Source organism: Apiospora aurea (assembly GCF_038362705.1).
Source record: "Apiospora aurea strain CBS 24483 chromosome Unknown utg000008l_segment0_segment0, whole genome shotgun sequence".
Lineage (NCBI taxonomy): Eukaryota > Fungi > Ascomycota > Sordariomycetes > Amphisphaeriales > Apiosporaceae > Apiospora > Apiospora aurea.
Window position 1 is genome coordinate 3360564 of NW_027117395.1, and position 18451 is coordinate 3379014.

The 18451-nt window shown below is 54.8% G+C and overlaps 6 protein-coding genes across 6 annotated transcripts; 2 read left to right on the forward strand and 4 right to left on the reverse strand.

Annotated features, from left to right (window-relative positions):
- Window positions 1-1794: 1794 nt before the first annotated feature.
- On the reverse strand, window positions 1795-2604 carry PG986_012499 (Hydroxycinnamoyl-CoA hydratase-lyase; the record flags this gene model as incomplete). Its single annotated transcript, XM_066848721.1, has 1 exon — window positions 1795-2604. One exon carries the CDS (start codon window positions 2602-2604, stop codon window positions 1795-1797), a length of 810 nt encoding a protein of 269 aa, XP_066695417.1.
- Window positions 2605-3065: 461 nt separating this feature from the next.
- Window positions 3066-5081, reverse strand: PG986_012500 (Phosphoglucomutase; the record flags this gene model as incomplete). The annotated part of the gene is made up of 5 exons (XM_066848722.1): window positions 3066-3358; window positions 3419-4432; window positions 4504-4707; window positions 4778-4875; window positions 5029-5081. 5 exons carry the CDS (start codon window positions 5079-5081, stop codon window positions 3066-3068), a joined length of 1662 nt encoding a protein of 553 aa, XP_066695418.1.
- Window positions 5082-5921: 840 nt separating this feature from the next.
- Window positions 5922-8015, reverse strand: PG986_012501 (ribonuclease H-like protein; the record flags this gene model as incomplete). The annotated part of the gene is made up of 3 exons (XM_066848723.1): window positions 5922-6455; window positions 7161-7883; window positions 7950-8015. 3 exons carry the CDS (start codon window positions 8013-8015, stop codon window positions 5922-5924), a joined length of 1323 nt encoding a protein of 440 aa, XP_066695419.1.
- Window positions 8016-8035: 20 nt separating this feature from the next.
- On the reverse strand, window positions 8036-8418 carry PG986_012502 (uncharacterized protein; the record flags this gene model as incomplete). The annotated part of the gene is made up of 2 exons (XM_066848724.1): window positions 8036-8093; window positions 8174-8418. 2 exons carry the CDS (start codon window positions 8416-8418, stop codon window positions 8036-8038), a joined length of 303 nt encoding a protein of 100 aa, XP_066695420.1.
- A 6470-nt stretch (window positions 8419-14888) lies between these two features.
- On the forward strand, window positions 14889-15988 carry PG986_012503 (uncharacterized protein; the record flags this gene model as incomplete). Its single annotated transcript, XM_066848725.1, has 2 exons — window positions 14889-15589; window positions 15637-15988. The coding sequence occupies 2 exons, from the start codon at window positions 14889-14891 to the stop codon at window positions 15986-15988; spliced, it is 1053 nt and encodes a 350-aa protein (XP_066695421.1).
- A 693-nt stretch (window positions 15989-16681) lies between these two features.
- Window positions 16682-18112, forward strand: PG986_012504 (uncharacterized protein; the record flags this gene model as incomplete). The annotated part of the gene is made up of 1 exon (XM_066848726.1): window positions 16682-18112. One exon carries the CDS (start codon window positions 16682-16684, stop codon window positions 18110-18112), a length of 1431 nt encoding a protein of 476 aa, XP_066695422.1.
- Window positions 18113-18451: the final 339 nt, after the last annotated feature.

The window sequence follows — 18451 nt, forward strand, 5'->3', positions numbered from 1 at the left end:
GACAAGGCATACATGTCTTCCCACCCTGATGTACTTACACACATGATTTGTATGATGTCAATTTCTCTACCCTGAGTGACGACCGAATCCTCGTAGGCATACCAGTTTGGAAGCAACAAGAGGTATGTAAGGTGCTGCAACGGTTTATGAGCAGAGTTGTATAAGGTGCCTTGGACGTAGAAAGCCGTCAGTCGCTTCAAATAGACGTAAAGCAAACGACCAAAAATGGCGTATTCTTCTGGACATGGAATATTGGGTGGCACCTTGTGCTTAAGAGGAGGTCTCCGGAATAGGAATGTGCCGAGCACGGCATAAGCGACGGCAGTTGTCTGTTCTGAGAAACAGTGTCAATGCCTCGGCCAAGCACCGCCGGTCTTCTCGGAGAGATTTCGAGCCCACGACAGGGATGAATCCATCGTGAGGTCCAGCGACACAGAACCGGACATCCGGGCAGTGATCTCCAGCTGAACATTGGGAGCCGGTTTGAAAGCCCAATCGCCAACAGTTCGGTGGCGTACTCCATTTGCAAGGGGCGCCCATCTGCCCTAAGCGGCGTAGAAGCACAAACAGCCGACACATTTACAGGCCAAACTGCTCGCTACAACTGCGGTTTCCACTGGCCGCTCGTGGCACCTCAACAGCGCCTTCCAGACCCAAGTAAAACAAATACGGAACCTCAGTACCCACGGGAAACCTGGACGGCGCCCCTGAAGATACTGCGCATATTAATTAATGTTTTGCTTATCAATCAACACACGGTTCCGGATGCGGTGCCCCAAGAAACGTGTAAGATTTATTGCCACTGTAGAGCAAAAGGAGGACAGTTGCCAACCGGTATATTGGCGCGAACTCTTGACCAAGAAAGGAGTGAATAGAGGACGCCACGAGGGCATTCAGAAACGCACTATTTACACGTAGTGAGAGAATTGCCCTGAGCCAGGGGCTGCATGTGGTGCTTTTGGAGGATTCTCAGTTGGAGACGTGCCCGAGTAATGACTATGCGACGACGTAAGTCCGTGCAATCAGGTCCCTGATATTCAACAAAACAGGGGCGAGATGGTGGCATAGGGCGTCATGTACAACCAGCCGTCCAGTGGTGTCTATCGTGTAAACATTTGGCCTCCTGGCGAAGAAAACATCGAGCATCTACGACGGGAACATGATTCAGGGATGACACTTACATGACTACGAGTACCGTTGGGCGGGTCAGCTGTCGCCTGTTTCACACCAGATCGAGGGGCTGAAGAAGACATGCATGGCTGGCTTGTGAGTCCCGTGCCTCGTCACAAGCATCCTTATGCGTGCCCCGTGGGCCTAAGATTAGTATCGTGGGACGAGGGGTTGAAATGAATATCTGTCTAATGCCTAGCCGTGAACCAGGACGCTTCTCAATTACTAGTAACGTATCTATTATCTCAGCCTCATTATCCTGCTTAATTTCTTCTGCACAGCAGAAGTTTATAAAATATAACCCGTATATAACTGACTTCCTGGGCATATTACTTACCTCTCGATCGGTATAAGAACGGGTACACTGCTATGAGCTCGACGTCGTCGGTGATGTCGCCCCATGCAAAGTTATCCATGTGCATGACTATAGCTTTAGGTCGGCCACAGTTTCGGCACATCTGGCAGGATGGAATGCAAATCGTATAGGAGGTGAACGGAAGACATCTGAAAGGACTTAGGGCCTTACGTCCTCAAATATACCAAAACAAGTGACCTCTTTACACAGGGCAAGAACGTACAGCAATACACCAATGTATCCCCTCCCTCCTCGCCAGAAAGAGACCCTCACAACTTCGCCTTCACCCTCCTCGCCCCCTCCACCTTCCTCTTCTTTTCCCTCTCCATCAGCACCGGCGCCTTCACCACCTCGCTCCCCCGCGCATCCAACAACGCCACCTGCCCGCGATACATCTCCTCCTTCAGCATCCCATACACCCCCATCTTCCCCTTGGTCGTCAACTTCCTCTCCTCCACCAGCTTCATCACCCCATCCTCCCACCCGCCAAGCACATCCACAATCCCCGCCTCCAGCGCCTCCCCGCCCCCAAACCGCCGCGCCTCGAGCGCGAGCGTCCGGTACACCGGCGCACTTAACTTTTCCCGGAAAATCCCCGCCATGGGCGGCAGCAGCGGCGCCCCGAACTCGAGCTCGTTGACGGCCATGTACCCGCGCACCCCGCCCCCGAACACGCGGTAATCATGGTGCATCGCCAGCATGAGCCCGCCCGCGAAGCAGTGCCCGTTCACCAGCGCGACCGTCGGCATCGGGTACGTCAAGAACCGGCGAAACAGCGGATACAGGCTCTCCTCCGTGAACCCGGGCGTGCCCATGGCGAGCTGCAGGTCCAGCCCGTTGGAATAAAACTTGGGAATCGCCGACGTCGTGACCAGGACGCCGTTCCGGAGCCCGCCGAACTCGGCGCGGTCCAGGGCCTCGAGCAGCGCCGCGCACAGGGGCGGCGTCAGCCGGTTGTCCGGCGGCGAGGCCAGGGTCAGCAGGTACACCTGCGGCGCGGGCTCGGTGCAGGTGACGGTGCCGCCGACGTGGCCCGGGATGGACGGGATCGTCACGGTGAAGTGGGTTTTGGACGCCATGCCTTTCTTTATTTGGCTGTCGGATCTGCAGGGCTGCAAGGTGTATTCCGGTGAATCAAGGGGCTCTTCTCAGAAGCGCGTAGGCGTAATGATCCGTTGAATATGTGGACCGTGCGTGGCCCCTTAATAGGCACGTTGGATCTGTCTTCTAGGCTGAAGCTGCAGGAATATGATTGGCGAAGAATGGGCAGCAGCAGCTTGGGTATGTTACGATGATGGGAATGTTATTTCATGCAAGGCAAGGTGGTAGTCGTCGGCCATCGGCATTCCACATCTACGAGACCCACTTTTGGCCGAGCATCACATGCGAAACGTGAGCTGACCTCAGCAGCAGGGGGCATTCAAGTCTGACAGCGACAAAAAACGTGCAGCGGGTTGGTTTCCTTCATCATTTATTAATTTTGGTATTTGTTTAGGTAGATGAAGGATCTACTGTGTTTTTACGGCATTTCCCCAGTCCTCTAGGTCTTGACATCGGGCTCGTCACGGCCAACAAACTCCTTGAACTTGAGCAGGTCCGTGGCGAACTTGATCTCGGGTGCGAGGAACTCCTGCGCATCGAGACCGTACTTGGACTTGTCGTCGGTGTATTGCTCAATGTACAGACGGATGGTCGCACCCGACGAGCCAGTACCCGACAGACGGACCACGATGCGGCTGCCGCTCGAGAAGCAGGCGTACAGGCCCTGGTTGGACGCAACGGAACCGTCGAGATCCGTGTAGGAGAAGTTTCCAGCATCAGTCACAGTGCGGTCTAAAAGTCTATTGTCAGTATTTTCTCGCGGATGGAGTAGGGCTGAATCTCTTGGCTTACCACCAATCTTGCTGCCCTTGAACTTGGGGTCGGCAACCAGGTCTTGGAGAACACCGACAACCTTGTTGGCACCCTCGGAGTCAACGTTCTCGTAATCGTAACGAGTGAAGAAGGTTCGGCCGTAGGTGTTCCAGAAGTCCTCCTGGATCTGCTTGATGCTGGGCTTGGTGTCGGGGTGAGCCTCGCCAAGACCAGCGATGATGTTGAGCCATGCGACAACGGCCCACAGACCATCCTTCTCACGGACGTGGTTGGATCCGGTACCGAAACTCTCCTCGCCGCAGATGCTGAGCTTGTCGGCATCGAACAGGGCGCAGAAGAACTTCCAACCGGTGGGCACCTCGTAGCAGTTCAGCTTCTGGGCCTTGGCCACCAGGTCGACGGCGCCGGAAGTGGGCATGCTGCGGGCAAGGCCGTAGACACCCTGCTTCTTGAAGTAGGGGATGAGCTGGGCGTGGTGGGCAATGATGGCCAAGCTGTCACCGGGCGAGACGAAGGCACCGGCACCGTAGATCATGTTGCGGTCACCATCACCGTCGGAGGCAGCTCCGAAGGGGATGCTCTCCTTGTCGACCTTCTCCACCAGAGAGTGGGCGTAGACAAGGTTGGGGTCGGGGTGGCCACCGTTGAAGTCGGGCGAGGGGATGCAGTTTTGCGTGGAACCGGGAAGACCCAGCTCCTCCTCGAAGATGGCCTTGCCGTAAGGGCCGGTCACACCATGCAGACCGTCAAACAGGACCTTGAAGTCCTTGTTGTTGGCGAAGAACTTCTTGATCAGGTCGAAGTCGAAGATGTCCTTGAGCATCTGCATGTAGTCGGCACAGCTGTCGATGACCTCGACCTCGAGGTTGCCGTATGTCTTGGTGCCGATGGTGGAGATGTCGACGTCGGGGATATCAGCCAGCTTGTACGAGGTCAGGGTCTTGGAGGTCTCGTAGATCTTGTTGGTGACGGACTCGGGGGCGGGGCCACCGTTGGCCAGGTTGTACTTGATGCCGAAATCTTGGGTGGGGCCTGGCGATCCATTATGTCAGTATCCGATAAAGCACAGGCAGCAAGACATTGGACAGATATAGAGAACTTACCACCGGGGTTGTGGCTGGCAGTCAGAAGAATACCACCGGTAGCCTTGCGCTTGCGGATGACATGGCTGGCGGCCGGGGTAGACAGGATACCGTTCTGGCCGATCAACAGCTTCTTCACGCCGTAGGCGGCACCGATCTTGGCAATCAGCTGGATCACCTCGGGGTTGTAGAATCGACCATCGCCACCAATGACGAGGAAAGCATCTAGGGGAGGTTAGGTATACGTCGAGAAGAGTCGAGTGGCCGGCGAGCCCAGCAAGGGGGAGCAGCTAACCTTGGGCGCCCTCGGGGATGGAGAGGAGGATGCTGGTGACGAAAGATTCACTGTAGTGAGGCTGCTGGAAGACCTTGACCTTCTTGCGAAGACCGGAACTGCATCAGTACTGTTAGTGGCAGGCGTCGAGATAAGAGACACGCAGCAACAAGGCCGGCCATCGTATCGTGAAGCGTCACGGTGACGGTGGTGGAGCTTTGTTGAGACGATGGACGGCGGGGTAGCTAAGGGGAGAGGAAGATCAGACGTACGTTCCGGGCTTCTGGTCGGCAAAGGACTTGAATTCGACGGTCTGGACGCTCATTTTGAAGTCTGTTGAATCGAATTGGACAGCAACAGTGATGGTGATGTTGGGAGAAGGGAGGGAGGAAGATAAATGGGAACACGAATGACGGAGGCCCGGTTGCTTAAGAGCAGGGTCAACAAGCTCCTATTACCTGAGAGAAACCGTGAGGGGAGCTTCAGGTCCTCAATGCAATAGCAAATAACCTAGCACCAGCACTCGTGTAGTGGGCTCCATAGCTGATTGGCAATGGGACCTCTGGTGGGTTGGTGGGGTAGCCACTCCCCAAGCGCAATGACTTCATCCCGCCAAATGGTGTTGAGGAAGCTGTCTTCTTGACTGGCCGGCTTTGATGTGGCGGCGAGAATCGTCGCGGTTATGCGTGCTACGTGATGCACATTCCGGATATCACTTTACTTGATACTGTGGGCTCTTGGTGTTCTGTTCCGTGTGCCATCTTTTATCCTCATATCCATCTATCATCTCTATCGTCCAGTGCCCATGTCAACCAACAAGATGGGCTAGATCTACCAGTAGGTATCGCTATCGCTTCCCGCCTTCAGCCACTGAATTGGCGAATCCAAGCCCACGGAATCCGCCACCACGCAACGCTTGCCTGACACACCCACCCAGAGCCACGTCGCAAGCCATTCCGGTACCGACCACCAAAGGTGGCGGTCTAGACCCCCCACCCTGCTCAAATTGACACTCAACGGAAAAGGGAGGCAGTATCTCAAAGAGGCTGAGAGGCTGAGAGGCTTCACGATGATAAGCCGATTGAGTTTCAACGTACCGATTTGGTTTCATTGCTTTAACATTTGGGCAGTTGTGACAGCCCGCCATGCGTGGCGGGCTGCTTATCTACTGCCCGCCCGCCGGCTTGCCCTGAAATATGACGTCCTTGTAGTACCTGGCCTCCTCAATGCTCTCGAGGATATCCTGCCTGGCCTCGTGGAGGCCCTGCTTCGCCGGCGCATTGCGGTTCACCTCGCGCGGGCACCAGCGCTTCGCCGCCTCCTTGAGGGTGCTCACGTCCAAAATACGGTGGTGCAGGTGCCGCGTGACCTTCTTGTAGGGCTCCTTGCGCAGAAAGGCCCGGTCCGCGTGCACGCTGTTGCCGGCCAGCAGGGCGCGCCGCTCGGGCACGTGCTTCTGGATGTAGGCCAGCAGCTCGTCGGCGGCCTGCTCGGGCGTGACGGTCGAGGCCAGCACTTTGGCCGTCAGGCCCGTCTTCTCGTGCGTCTTGGTGCACCACTCGTCCATCATGTCCATCCGCTCCTTGGTCTGGTGGATCACGGTGCCCCAGCCGGCCTCGTCCATGACATTGAGGTTGCCGTCGGTGATGATGCAGAAGATCTCGATAATCTCCTCCTTGTCGGGGTCGAGCCCCGTCATCTACACGCGCCAGATCTGGTTCAGCATGTCGGACATTCATGTAAAAAGCCGGCTTCCACACAAGGGAGAGCTCTCACCTCGCAATCAATCCATACTAGTGCATCGTTTGTCGACATTTTGAGACAGATTCAGCTGTTGTATAAATGATGGTTGCTGATATGTAATTTTGTCGTCCTACATTTATCGTAGATGAGCGTCCACGGCGAGGAGTCATGTACGTTGCCGACCCAGCTAAGTGGCCCTGCATTCACTGCACCAAGCAAATTGTAAGGCTAATAAAAGCCTCAGGCCAACTGCCACCTGGACACTTTCTGTAGCAGTTGCAGATGCCTGTGTCATAATGGAGTGCACTACTTCAATTCGGCCATTTCTGCCCAGAGATCCAATGGTTTTTACTTGGTCTTGATTGATTTATATATCGTTACATAGTAAACAGCCCGACGTTTTGTATGAATTAGAATTATGTTCAATACATGTGCATGTGTTGGTGAGCCCGGGCATCTCAATGGCTCTCGTCAATCATGGATAACCGCCTTTGCCTTTGCGCTCAAGGTTTGCGGTTCCAGCAAGAAGAAAAACAACAAAACAAAACAAAACAAAAAACAATTCCCTATACAGGGCCATCCCTCAATTCCCATGTTTGGAAATGGACTGGCTTCGTACTGACGCCTCGGTCCCAGGTTTAGAAAAGGATTGGCTTCTTACTGACGCCTCGGCCCCATGCTTGGAAAAGGACTGAGATCGTACTGAGGTCTCGTGTCCGCCCTCGGATCGGCTCGACGTCGTCGGCCGCACCTGCAACTCGTGATCGCCGCCCACCTCGCAGCTCGTCAGGCGCGCGATCTGGAACTCCCAGAGGCGGTCGAGCGTCGTCTTGAAGTCGTCCAGGATGACCGAGTCGGTGAGGCACTTGAAGATCATGGCCAGCTTCCACCACGGGTTCAGCCCGACGGCCGCAAAGTTCTTGAACGCGTCCGTTACGGACAGAATATCGACGACGATGAACACGATGCTGATGAACATGGCCGCCAGCATGACGGTGAACTTGGCCGACGCCATCAGCACGTGCGAGTACCGCATCTCGTACCGCTTCCGGATGTTGTGGATCAGCAGGATGCACGCGATCACCCACCACGGGTCGCGGAACAGCGCCTCGAACGGCCGCGTCCGGAGGAACATGTCGTTCATGCCGTGGAAGTAGGCGAAGTTCGCAAAGATCTCGACGACCCAGTACGGCTGGACGAGGATGATGGTGCCGATAAAGATGCGGCTTTGCCATCTGGATAGGAAGGGCCGCAGCTTCATCCAGGCGACGACGTTGTGAATCGACCAAGAGATGTTCAGTGGTATCGCGCCCACTGACAGGACCCATGCGTACAAGGGGTCGGGGAAGAAGATGTAAAAGCTTTGCCAATATCCGAGGACAAGCTATATCACCGTGGTCAGTCAGCTGCCGACAGGCACGTGGTAGTTGTGGCTCGGCTCGATGCGTACCTCGAGCAGAATGAGCTTATGCAAGAGCACACCCTTCTTCATATTGGCGACGGTAAGGAACGACATGATGATGAGGCATCCGAGCACTACGTTCGCCGGTCAGTATACGCCTTCGCGTGGCAGAGGATGCAGGTTGAGCACGTACTATCAAGATGTTAGCTGCTGGTTTCCGAAGCATGTTTGATATCGGTCACGATAACATCAGTTATCGGGGCACTACTTACCAGAATCCATTGGACCAAACCTCGACGACGAGGCCGACCTGGTCGACAATGGGAGGCTTCGACAGGGCCTGGTCGGCCGTGGCAGCAGTCGCCCGTGACTGAAGCCAGGAATCGCCATCGTGGGACGGTAGGATCATTGGGGCGATGGGTGAGACCGAGATTCTGGCCGAGGAAATCCACTTGTGCTGATCATCGTCTGGGGAAAGAACAGAGCTTCCTCTCTCTCTCTCTTTGGTGTAATGCATCGGGTCGCCCTTGAGTATGTATACCCCAGGCTTGGGGGAACTGGTGGGTGGCTCTGACCCCCTGTGGCGGCCTGTCGAAGGTCGCAACCGTTATTGGGCTAGTCTAACGTGGACGCCAGGGGCACGCAGGTACGTCGCTAGCGAGGGCGCCCGAAAGCGAGCGAACAGGAAAGGCCCTCACACCCAGGACCCTGCATGGGGCACCGCGTGTGAAATCCCGGAAAAGGAAGCAGCAGGAATCTAGATCCTGGACTTAGAGGGCGCCGTTAGATTGCTACTGCGCAACCGATCACATTATTGGGGTTCGTTTCTGCGTTCGGTCGACAGAGCCGACCAGGGTATCCCTCGGCTGTCGTATGTTTGCGTCGACCTCGAGGCTCGAGCGAAAGCCCTTCGAGGCCTGTGCCTGTATCCGAGAAGCAGCACACACCATCTCGGGCCACCCGGCTAGCCGCCCGAGCGAGATTCTATGCAATGGCAAACAAGTTGAAAGGGCATGTTGTGACCTTGTGAGTGTGAGCGATGCTCATCTCCCGATGCTTTGGGTGAGGTAAACTTTGTATCCCAGAATAGCGTGGCATGGCGTTCTTAGCCCTTGGCCATGCCTGTCTACTGACTAGGCAGTGCTGGGTACGGTATGGTCAATTCGAGATGTTAAAAACCGCGCAAATGTGCGTGTGTTGGAGACTGCCTGCTGCTGGTTTCGCTTAGTTTGGGGGGATATCCATCCGCCGTATATGGTGTGATCTCCTTCATTCCCCAGACGGGGCCCCGGGATAAGACGACAATACCACCCACACTCAGATCCACATTCACATCCACCGCAAAGCTCAGCAGGTCCCAGGGTTCTGGTAACTACTAAGCAAGCTCCCCTAAGGTCTTGGGCAGCTAGCTAATTTAATGGGTTGCGACACGTCTCTCCAGCGCACGCTATGCCTCTTAGCCAATCCGCTTGTCAATTCCACCCTCATTAGGCCATGGCCCATCCCCCGTTCAGCCCCTCTCTCGCGCGCGCGGAACGAAGCGGCACAACACTGTCGATTCAGAACCCATCTCGCGTGATAACGGGTGGCCGCCACCGCGTGGCATTCGCAAAGAGAGCCGAAATCGGGATCAAGTTGGCCAGGTGTGGTGGTTTTGTGATATTGGCATTTATGCACTTTTGCTCCTTCCCCTCCTTGCCTCCCTCCATCGAGAAATGGCGATCATCTCCTGCAGCTTCCATCCAACGAGATCATACCTTGTATTCCTTCCAAACACCGGCAGTCTGTTCGGTTTCGGCAGTTATGAAAAAGAAGGAAGAAGAAAAGGCCGGCCGCCCTGCCCGCCCGGATGGTTGAGACACTTTTCGCGACATGCACCCCTGATACTCTGCAGTTGATTGCAACACACCCATGCTCGCCATGTGTGCTTGATTTGGTGATCCGAACCAAACCAACCCATACCCCGGAGAGCGCCAATACTGCTACTCCATGTTGGGGAAGAAAGGCCGACGATCTCGCCGACCTGCCTTGGGCTGCTCTTCCCCACGCACACGGATTCTTAATTCCCCAGATTACAGAAGACTGTTTATTGCCAATAGCTTCTTGCATAAGCACATCAGGCAACATAACTAGAGCGCCATGGCCTGCCTATACGCGGGGATTATGCCTTTATTAGACGCCCATATCTGCTTCCTGAAAGGGACCATCACGTAATTTTTCAGAACTGGTCTTGAAATACTTAAGAGCAGCGATGTCGACGTCCAGCTGAGTGGGGTTCATATCCTTTCCGATACTAGCTTGCAGTTGCACGTTTTTTCTAGAAACCCATAGTACGTTCAACTATGGCCCATGGTTTAGTTGACGGGAGATCATCCGCGGCTCTTAAAGGGGGCTATAACGACTCAGGAAACCCCTCGCGAAAATTCTCCTCAGCTAATATATGTGTTATCACTCCGGTACAGGTCCTTGCATCCAGCCCTCATTTGATATCTAAAGCATTGTCCTAGCGGACAGCTAGCTCCAGTCCATCTACCCGCTTTAGCTAGGTCCTGTGAGTAGGCTACCTCTCACACGTCTCTTGGTGTCGTCGCTGTCGTCGTCGTCGTCGTCGTCGTCGTCGTCGTCGTCGTCGTACCATAATGGCACGAGACCCCGATCACACTCCAGCAGTTGAGAAATTTTGAAGATAGCCGAGCGAGTAGCGAGTGGGATAGCTGGCGATAGTTGGAGAACTAATCAGCTGCATAAGAGAGATAAACCTGGCACAGTAAGTGACTAGAAAGACTAGCTGGGCAAGGGGGTTCTAGCGGCTGGACCAGCTCAACGACTAAGAAGCCCTAGCAGCCCAAACAGCGCTGGGGGAATGGGCGGCTAGAAAAACACTTGCTTAGTAGCCGTCCAGGTCGCCTAACGACTGAATCGATGACTAAAGGAACAAGGAAAGGGTCAGCAGTAACCCAAAATGCCTAGAATCGCGAAGCGGCTGAGCTGCCGCTGAGATATGCCACAGTCACTATGGTCCAGCTATTAGTGCACGAGGTCTCGAAGTCTTATTTCTTATGACGATCACAAAGGAAGCATGGCCTCCCTTCCTGGGGTGATTCGAGCACTAGAATATGGATCATACACACAGAAGCCATCGACGGCTGACCTTCTACCCCAGCGTCATTGAAGCCGCTATTGATAATATCATTCGCCTTCCTCCCTGGTCCTCAGACAAGTGCGATATCCACCTCCCGGTTATAGTTGCGAAGCCCTGGGGTAGCCCCGTATGTAGGTACGATCAGGTAAGATGGTGCCATTTGGTGGCCCCCTTATTTTGGTCAAGATTTCGTTCCTGGACGGATTTACGTACAGTACATACCGACCATGAACCCTGACGAAGAGGGGTATGCGTTCTCGATCTGTATCCGGATATCCGGAGCTTGAGAAGAGGAAACCTCAGCCCCGAGTCTTCGTGTACTAAGTAAGAAGCTAGTTCATCGAGCCCACCGGCGACAGTTTTGCTCTCATGCGGTCATAGATACCAGAATTCGACCTGCTTACCCGCTGCTTATTCAGGCACGGACAATATTGCCTGAGCTACGCTACTCTGGTTTTGTATGTCTAGTCATTATTACTTTCAAGAATTCTCCGTAGGGGTTACGGGGGAGAGGGTTATTTTCTAGAATAGGGCATTGACAAACAGATGCGGGTGAATCGGGACGACTCCGACCTTTTTGGGGGGCGATGTTTCCCCAGTGGTATAGTGTTATACCCAGCTAACGTCCAGCCGCTCTCTTGTCTCTACACCCCTTCCTGATGGCCGGAACCGAGAGGGTTCATCTCGTATATGACGCAGATACAGACAGGCATCCACGAACCCACATCAACGACCAAACTGGGCCCCGTTGCAAGGACTGCAAGACACGGATATGGTAAAGCTCACTCTCGTGAGATCCCTTTGGGCCGAGGTACAGTTATCATACCGCCTTCTATGAGGACATCGAATCATCGTGCCATTCGGCTGTGGGTGATCGAAGTCACTACCCCAAGTCCCCGTCCCTGGAATCTGGAGTAAGATACTCTCCGTTAAACTCACAAGACCGTAGTTAGTTGGGGTACCCTGCTCGTTGTGAGCCTATTGGTTCTGATAGGTTGGCTTTGCATTTGTCAGAGTAAGAAACGGGATTGCTCCCAGGAGCTATTTGTTATCTATGAACAATAGTATGATACTAAGATATGTTCTCGGAAACCACACGGCAAGACCAAACAGGAGTGACCTTGTCTTGAAAATTAGCGACCTCCTCTTACTATGGAAGATAATTCGTCTTCTTACGAAGTCGAATACTGCTTTTGCCACGGGACGGATATGCGGCGAATTTACCAGATCTGACCAGATAAAAACACTACACGCAGATATCAAGCTGCACGTAGTCTGGCCGACGCCCCTGTTCTTAATATTTCAAACCGTTTCGTGACAATCGTCAAAGCAATGAAGTCACGAGTTCAAGATGGTTCAAATACCCTCCAAAATAGTCTGGCCAATGAAATCGAAACTACCATCATATGCCACAGATGATCTCCAGAGAGGCCGGCGTCGTGGGAGTAGTAACGACAAACTTTGACTATTCGTAAAGCCCCTGGTCACTATACACTCTGCAACCTTCTCTTTTTCAACTATGTGATCTGGTAGCCTCAATAGTCGAGAAAGAAAGATTGCATCTATTAGTCCTTCAGCCATGCCCCCATCAGCTAACCAGGATGTGAAGCACATCGAACTTCAGCGGCCCTGATACCTCTTGGAGCTCCATGAAGGTAGACAGTGCCGAGTTTTTGGCTATTGCCTGCTCGCCTACTACATAGTACCGAGATGCGATGAAAGCTGGCTACTCGTCAGTGGTCTAGACTAGTGAACTGAGTACTCATAGAAGCGTATGGGATTAGCCCCCGTCGCAGGTGTCATATCAGTGCGATGGTATCATTGTTGTCGCTGTCGTTCTCCGAATGACGCCTGCATCCTTGTGCAGTTTCATGGAGGAAGGCAGCAGCTGTGAACTACCTGGGCGGGGCGAGCCTGGCTGACAACAACACGCGGGTATTTCCATCACTGGCGTCATGAGCTTTTCAGTCGGCCTATGAGCCAAAGGTACTGTTGCATGATAGAAGCACTGGCGATTTCGAGCCACACGCGGTCAATCGTCCTGCTTTTCAAGCAAACATGTACGGTCGACTTCAAATCTACGCAGTTGCTCGCTTCTATTGGAGTTGTTTGGCAATAAATTGTTCACCGAAGTGACGATAAGGTTTCGCTTTGAGCTCTGATTCAAATCACTGGTTTAACAGGAATGCAGTGAAGTAGCTATAAGCTGTAATAATTGTGCATTACAGCATCCTCAAGCCAGAGAAAGCCTAGCTTGTGTAGTGTAGTGGCTATCACTCCAGATTCTGATTAACCATCAAAACTTCTGGCAACCCCTGTTCGATCCAGGGCACGAGCTCTCTTTTTTCAGCTTTTTGCACTTTGCACCCTCGGCTTCATCAAATCTGTACTTGTGAGGAATCTTTTTTCCGACTGGAACTCTTGTTCTAGATTACGTCGATCGCAGACTACGTGCTCCTAGGTGCAGTAATTGGCGACCCGGCTCCTCCCAAGTACTGGCGCTATGCAGTGCTACCGCCATGCCGGCTTGCGACAAACCAGCTTTTTATGCAAACAAGCCATGTCGTGAACTTGATTTTTGGCACTTTGCATAGCCACCCAAACCCCGAGCCAGCCTGATTTCGGGCAAGACACAGCGATCCGGGAATGTGTAGACACAAACATGACGAGTGATTATTTCGAAGACCTGCATGTCCCCATCCTATTAAACTCGGGCCTAAAAATCGATTCGTAGTCACAAGTGGCTACTAATACGTTGCAGGCGGCACAAGTCGTTCATTCACTCTGAATGTGTCAACACGTCACGGACAAGACAAAAAGACCGGCTAAGCCACACTGGTCACGTGACGGCAAACCTAGGAAACTGCGCTCCTGGGCGCTCTGGGCCTGTTGCTTGTCTCACTCTGTAACGCAACGGCTCCATCGGGAGGGGGATGATCTGACTGGTCCGTTGGGGTTTGCAATCAATGCCTTAATGGAAAAAAATGGGTGGGTGGTCGAAGGAGTGGCAGGGTGGTTGTGTGGAATCCAACGGCCGGGCAGATCGGGGGGCAGTCTGGTCTTGGTGGTGGTTGCTGGCCGTGTTCCCTCGACTAACCTTAGTGGGTGAGTTCCCTCCCACTACAAGTTGATGGCGGCGTCTGCTGCCTGCCCCGCGTCGTCAGCGCTCTTCACAGTCTTACTCGCTTCACCAGTCGTCGTCGCTAGCCAGTGCGCAGTAGAAGATCAACAGTCAAGTAACGTCTAGCCCGTCTGGCACCCAGTGACGGCGCAGGTGACCTCCAAAGTCGACGCCGGTGGTTACATGTACAGTTGCTGCAGGTCTCTGATTGACTGTACGTACATGGATGATGCATATTTGTGCATAACCTCGCGCGCCCGACAAGACATTTGATCACTCTCTTTCCTCCCATTCCATCCCATGTCTCTGGTCGTGTCGCCTGGCCTTGCCCTCTGGACAGTCCTCTGGAAATCCTCGGGTTTTTTTTCTGAACCTAACTCGACAACCCTTTTCCCATTCTGCTCCAAGTCCCTCGTCCTGTTTCCTCGTCTCACTCACTCTGGAAGTGTCCGGCCAGTCCGGCCAGCTTATTTCCTGTTACCTCTTCGATTCTTCGGCTTGACGTACCTTTTTTTTTTTTACCCCAGATTCCCGTTGTTATTTTTGTTTTATTTCCCGTTTTGCCTCTTTTTTTCGGTTGTTACCTACTTTCGGGACCCTGGCCTAACCAGCATATTAAGCAAAACCCGCCCCCCTCGACAGTCACATCGTTCTTTTTTTCTATTTTAGATTGCCTATCGCTGCACTTCTTTTTTTCCCCGGCCCCTCCTTCGCTGGTTAAGCAATGCTTCCTTCGCCTTCAGCGACATCTGGCGGCCAAGGTATACTACCCACCCCAGGCTCGACGGCGGGGACAAAGCGCCCGGCCACATCCGACCTGCATCGCGCTGCCGGCGCCACTTCCACGCCCACGAAGCGACATGCGACCAAAGGTTCCGTTGGCTCTGCCGCTGGTGCTGGCCTGGCCGGCGCCTCAATAATGCAGACTCCCACCACCGCTCCACCGGCGCCACCTCCGCCGCCCCTCCACCACCAGCCTCCTCCTCCGCAGTATCCTCACCAGCATGTCCTGGCGCCTGGTCCTGCCCATGCGCCCGCTCCCCCGATGCCCGCTGTCATCACCGAAGACCAGCTTGTGGGCAGGACTCCCGAGCAACTCATGGCCACCATCCTCCAGGTCCAGAACCAGCACCAGCAATACGTCGCAAGCATATCGGCGCAGTACGAGAGCATCACCCACCAATTAAACGAGCTCCGGAGCAGCCTGGCCGCCTTCTACAATGGCCAGTCGGCCGCACATCAAGCCGCTATCGCACATTTACAATCCTCGCCCCCAAACCCGTTTGGTGGAGACCATCCTCGACTGCCTCGAGTTCCCGTCGCTCCGGCTCCTCCGCCTATTGCGCCCCAGGCGCCTCAGTCGAGTCCTCCACGACCGCCAGCCTCTATGACCAACCGACCGACAAGGCACCCGCCGCAATCTCCGTTACAAACGCACAGCGATGCGCGACTTCTACCGAAACAATCCTCAGGGCAGGCGCCCCAGACCCCGGGCCCCCGGCTTATGACTACAGAACGGTCGGCACGGTGGAGGAGGTCTGGAAGGAGTACAGAGAGGGCATGGACGGCCAGCCCGCCATAGAAGAGCTGGACGCCACCTGGGGATCGCGATGGCGGCCTGAGCCGCGGGGTCGAACCTGGTACTCGCGACGCAAAGTGATATGGGATAAAATCAAGGATTTTATCGCCGAAGGAATGGAAGAGGACGAGGCGGTCAAGGAGGTAGAGAAGCTACGCGACGGAGGCACAATCAACAAGCTCATTCGCATGCTGCAGGAGGAGCGCAAAGATAAGGGTCTTCCAGACGACAGCATCACTACATGAGCATTGGCGGGCCCCAGTCAGCTAGTGGGTGGAGGCGCGAGGATGAGGCGCTAGGGTGGATTCCTGGATGAGCGAAACGCGCAGGGCGTGATGATGAAGACGATGAAGCTGATGATGACGAAGAAGGAGCAGATGAAGCAGGAGATGAAGCAGCAAGACAGAATGACGAGCACTCAAGGGAACGGCGTTTGTTTGAGGGCAGAATTTCAGTGATACCCAGGGTAAACGCACAAGGGGTGTGTTTTTTTGCATTCAAGGGCCTTTCAGTGGTATCTAGATGAAGGGGGAGACATCTCTGGGAATCGTTTATCCTTTGGTTTACTACTACTGTTTACCCGGTGGGATATTCCTATAGTTTGGCTGGCTGCATGAACCCAAGAGGTTGGATAGGGACGGGAGTTACAATAGGACAATAGCATTGTGTTTTGTGTCTTGTTTGTTCACAGGTTTTGGACAACAAAGAAACCAAAGGGTTGCTGCATTTCTCGGGCATTGTCTATCGAGTCCCCGCCATAGCTAACAAAATATATCACAAAGCCCCTGTTCAGCTGGCCTTCAAAGGCCCGGCGTATGGCGCGTGAAGGCTAGAAGTGATATTGACACGCTTAAATGGGTCGCCTGGCGACGTCCTAGCAGGCCGGATTGGGTCATATATCCAATCTTGCCACTTCTTGACTCGGGAAATCTTCTATCATGTGCCTAACGCTCTTTACCCACCACTGCTCCGTTGGGCACGAAACCCGGCCCCTGTGTATGCTCAACCCGGCGACGGACTGTACGGTCCGGAGCCCATACGTCGAGCCCGCGCGGAACCCGTGCCTGGCGCCGTGTAGCGGCATCGTCGTGGACGCCGCGAGCCAGTGCGCCTGGCATGGCAAGTGCTGCCGTCTCGTCCGGACGCCCATGTGCGGTGCCTTTGACCCTGGCGACTGCCCCAACAATGTCGCCTATCACCAGAGAAAAGAGCCCACGACGGCGGCCGATAACGACGGTGATGTCGAGATGGCCCCGCCACCGTTCCCGCCGCTGCCCGAGTTCAACGAGGAGCCGTGGTTCGTCGCGCTCCGCTGGGACTTCTTCCAGGCCGGTACGGACCTGCACAGCGTCGCCCAGCGAGGCCCGCACTACGCCGCGGCCATGGCCCGAGCCAAGTCCAAGCCCTCGGCCGAGGCCGCAGACGCCGCGGCGCGGCGGCAGGGATGGTTCAGGCAGGCGCGCAGGGGCTACCGCGAGAACGACAGCAAGTACCAGCACATCGCGCTCTACCTCGGGCAGCTGGCCCGGGTCTGGGACCGCAACGCGCAGTACGGCCTGTGCCGGCCGCGACCCGGGCGAAGGCCGGACCCCGCGCTCGCGTGGCCGGGGTATGCGCGGGTCGATCCGGACGAGGGGGTCTGGTCGATCGGGTTCGAGCTGGCGCGGAACGTGGAGAGTCCGGTCGTAAGGCCGCCGGAGGGGATGGGGGTGTTTGAGAGGCACCATGTGCCGCGCAGGGTAGGCGTCAATCCGGTGGATTGCGTGGCGCTGCTCCCGCCGCTTCCTGGTGTGGTATTAGAGGACGGTACTGACGATGGTGACAGCAGTGACTTGGACTCGATTTTGGCGCCTGAAACGGCTGTATGCCCGGTCTCGCCTGCCCCGACCGCTGCTTCCTGTTCGACTATGAACCCATATGCCTGTTCAGCTCCCTCCACGCCGCTGGCTCCTCCCCCGATCCCTCGTTGCATCGTCCCCGAGACCCCCGCTGCAGCGCTGGCGAGCCAAGCCTCGCTCGAGCGCTGCCTCGCGCTGCAAGATGCTGACATCACCCACCAGATCCAGATGACTGGGTTTCCGCAGCAGCTCTTTGCGCGGTACGTGGAGCAGAACCATCATAGCCATAGCCGTGATAACCACAACAATGACATGATCCCGGACGACGGACTGATCAGGCAGTGGGACCCCGTCATGCGAGATCGCGTGGCCGCGGCGCGCGATGAGGTGATTATCAGTCCGCAGTCGTCGACGATGGTTCTCATGCCGCAGCCTGGGGAGATGGAGACGCGGAGGGTCGGGGTCGGGGTTCAGATCAAGAGGAGGTCGGTGGAGGTGAAGATGGAAGATATTTCGTGGATGACTTGGTAGCGTACATGCGTAGTTACGTTCGGGCCCGGGAGGAATGAAAAAGCTCCAGTGGTGAGTAGAAAGGGACGGCCCTTCAAGATAGAATAGCTGTTTGTAAGTAAGCCTTCAGAACTCTGAATAGGGAGTAATCATCTGCCTCTACCCGCCAAAGACGGGTTTTCAGGGGTAACGCTGGTCGGTGGGCACATGTAACGAGCATATGCGACGACCCAGGCCTGGTAGCCAGGATAGAGAGCAGTATGATGAGCAGTAAGTAGCAAGGTAAACTAGGTGGGTAAGAGAAAATAGGAGATACTTTGACTAGCTTGCACCAGCTTGTCTATTTTTGATCGGTTTGTA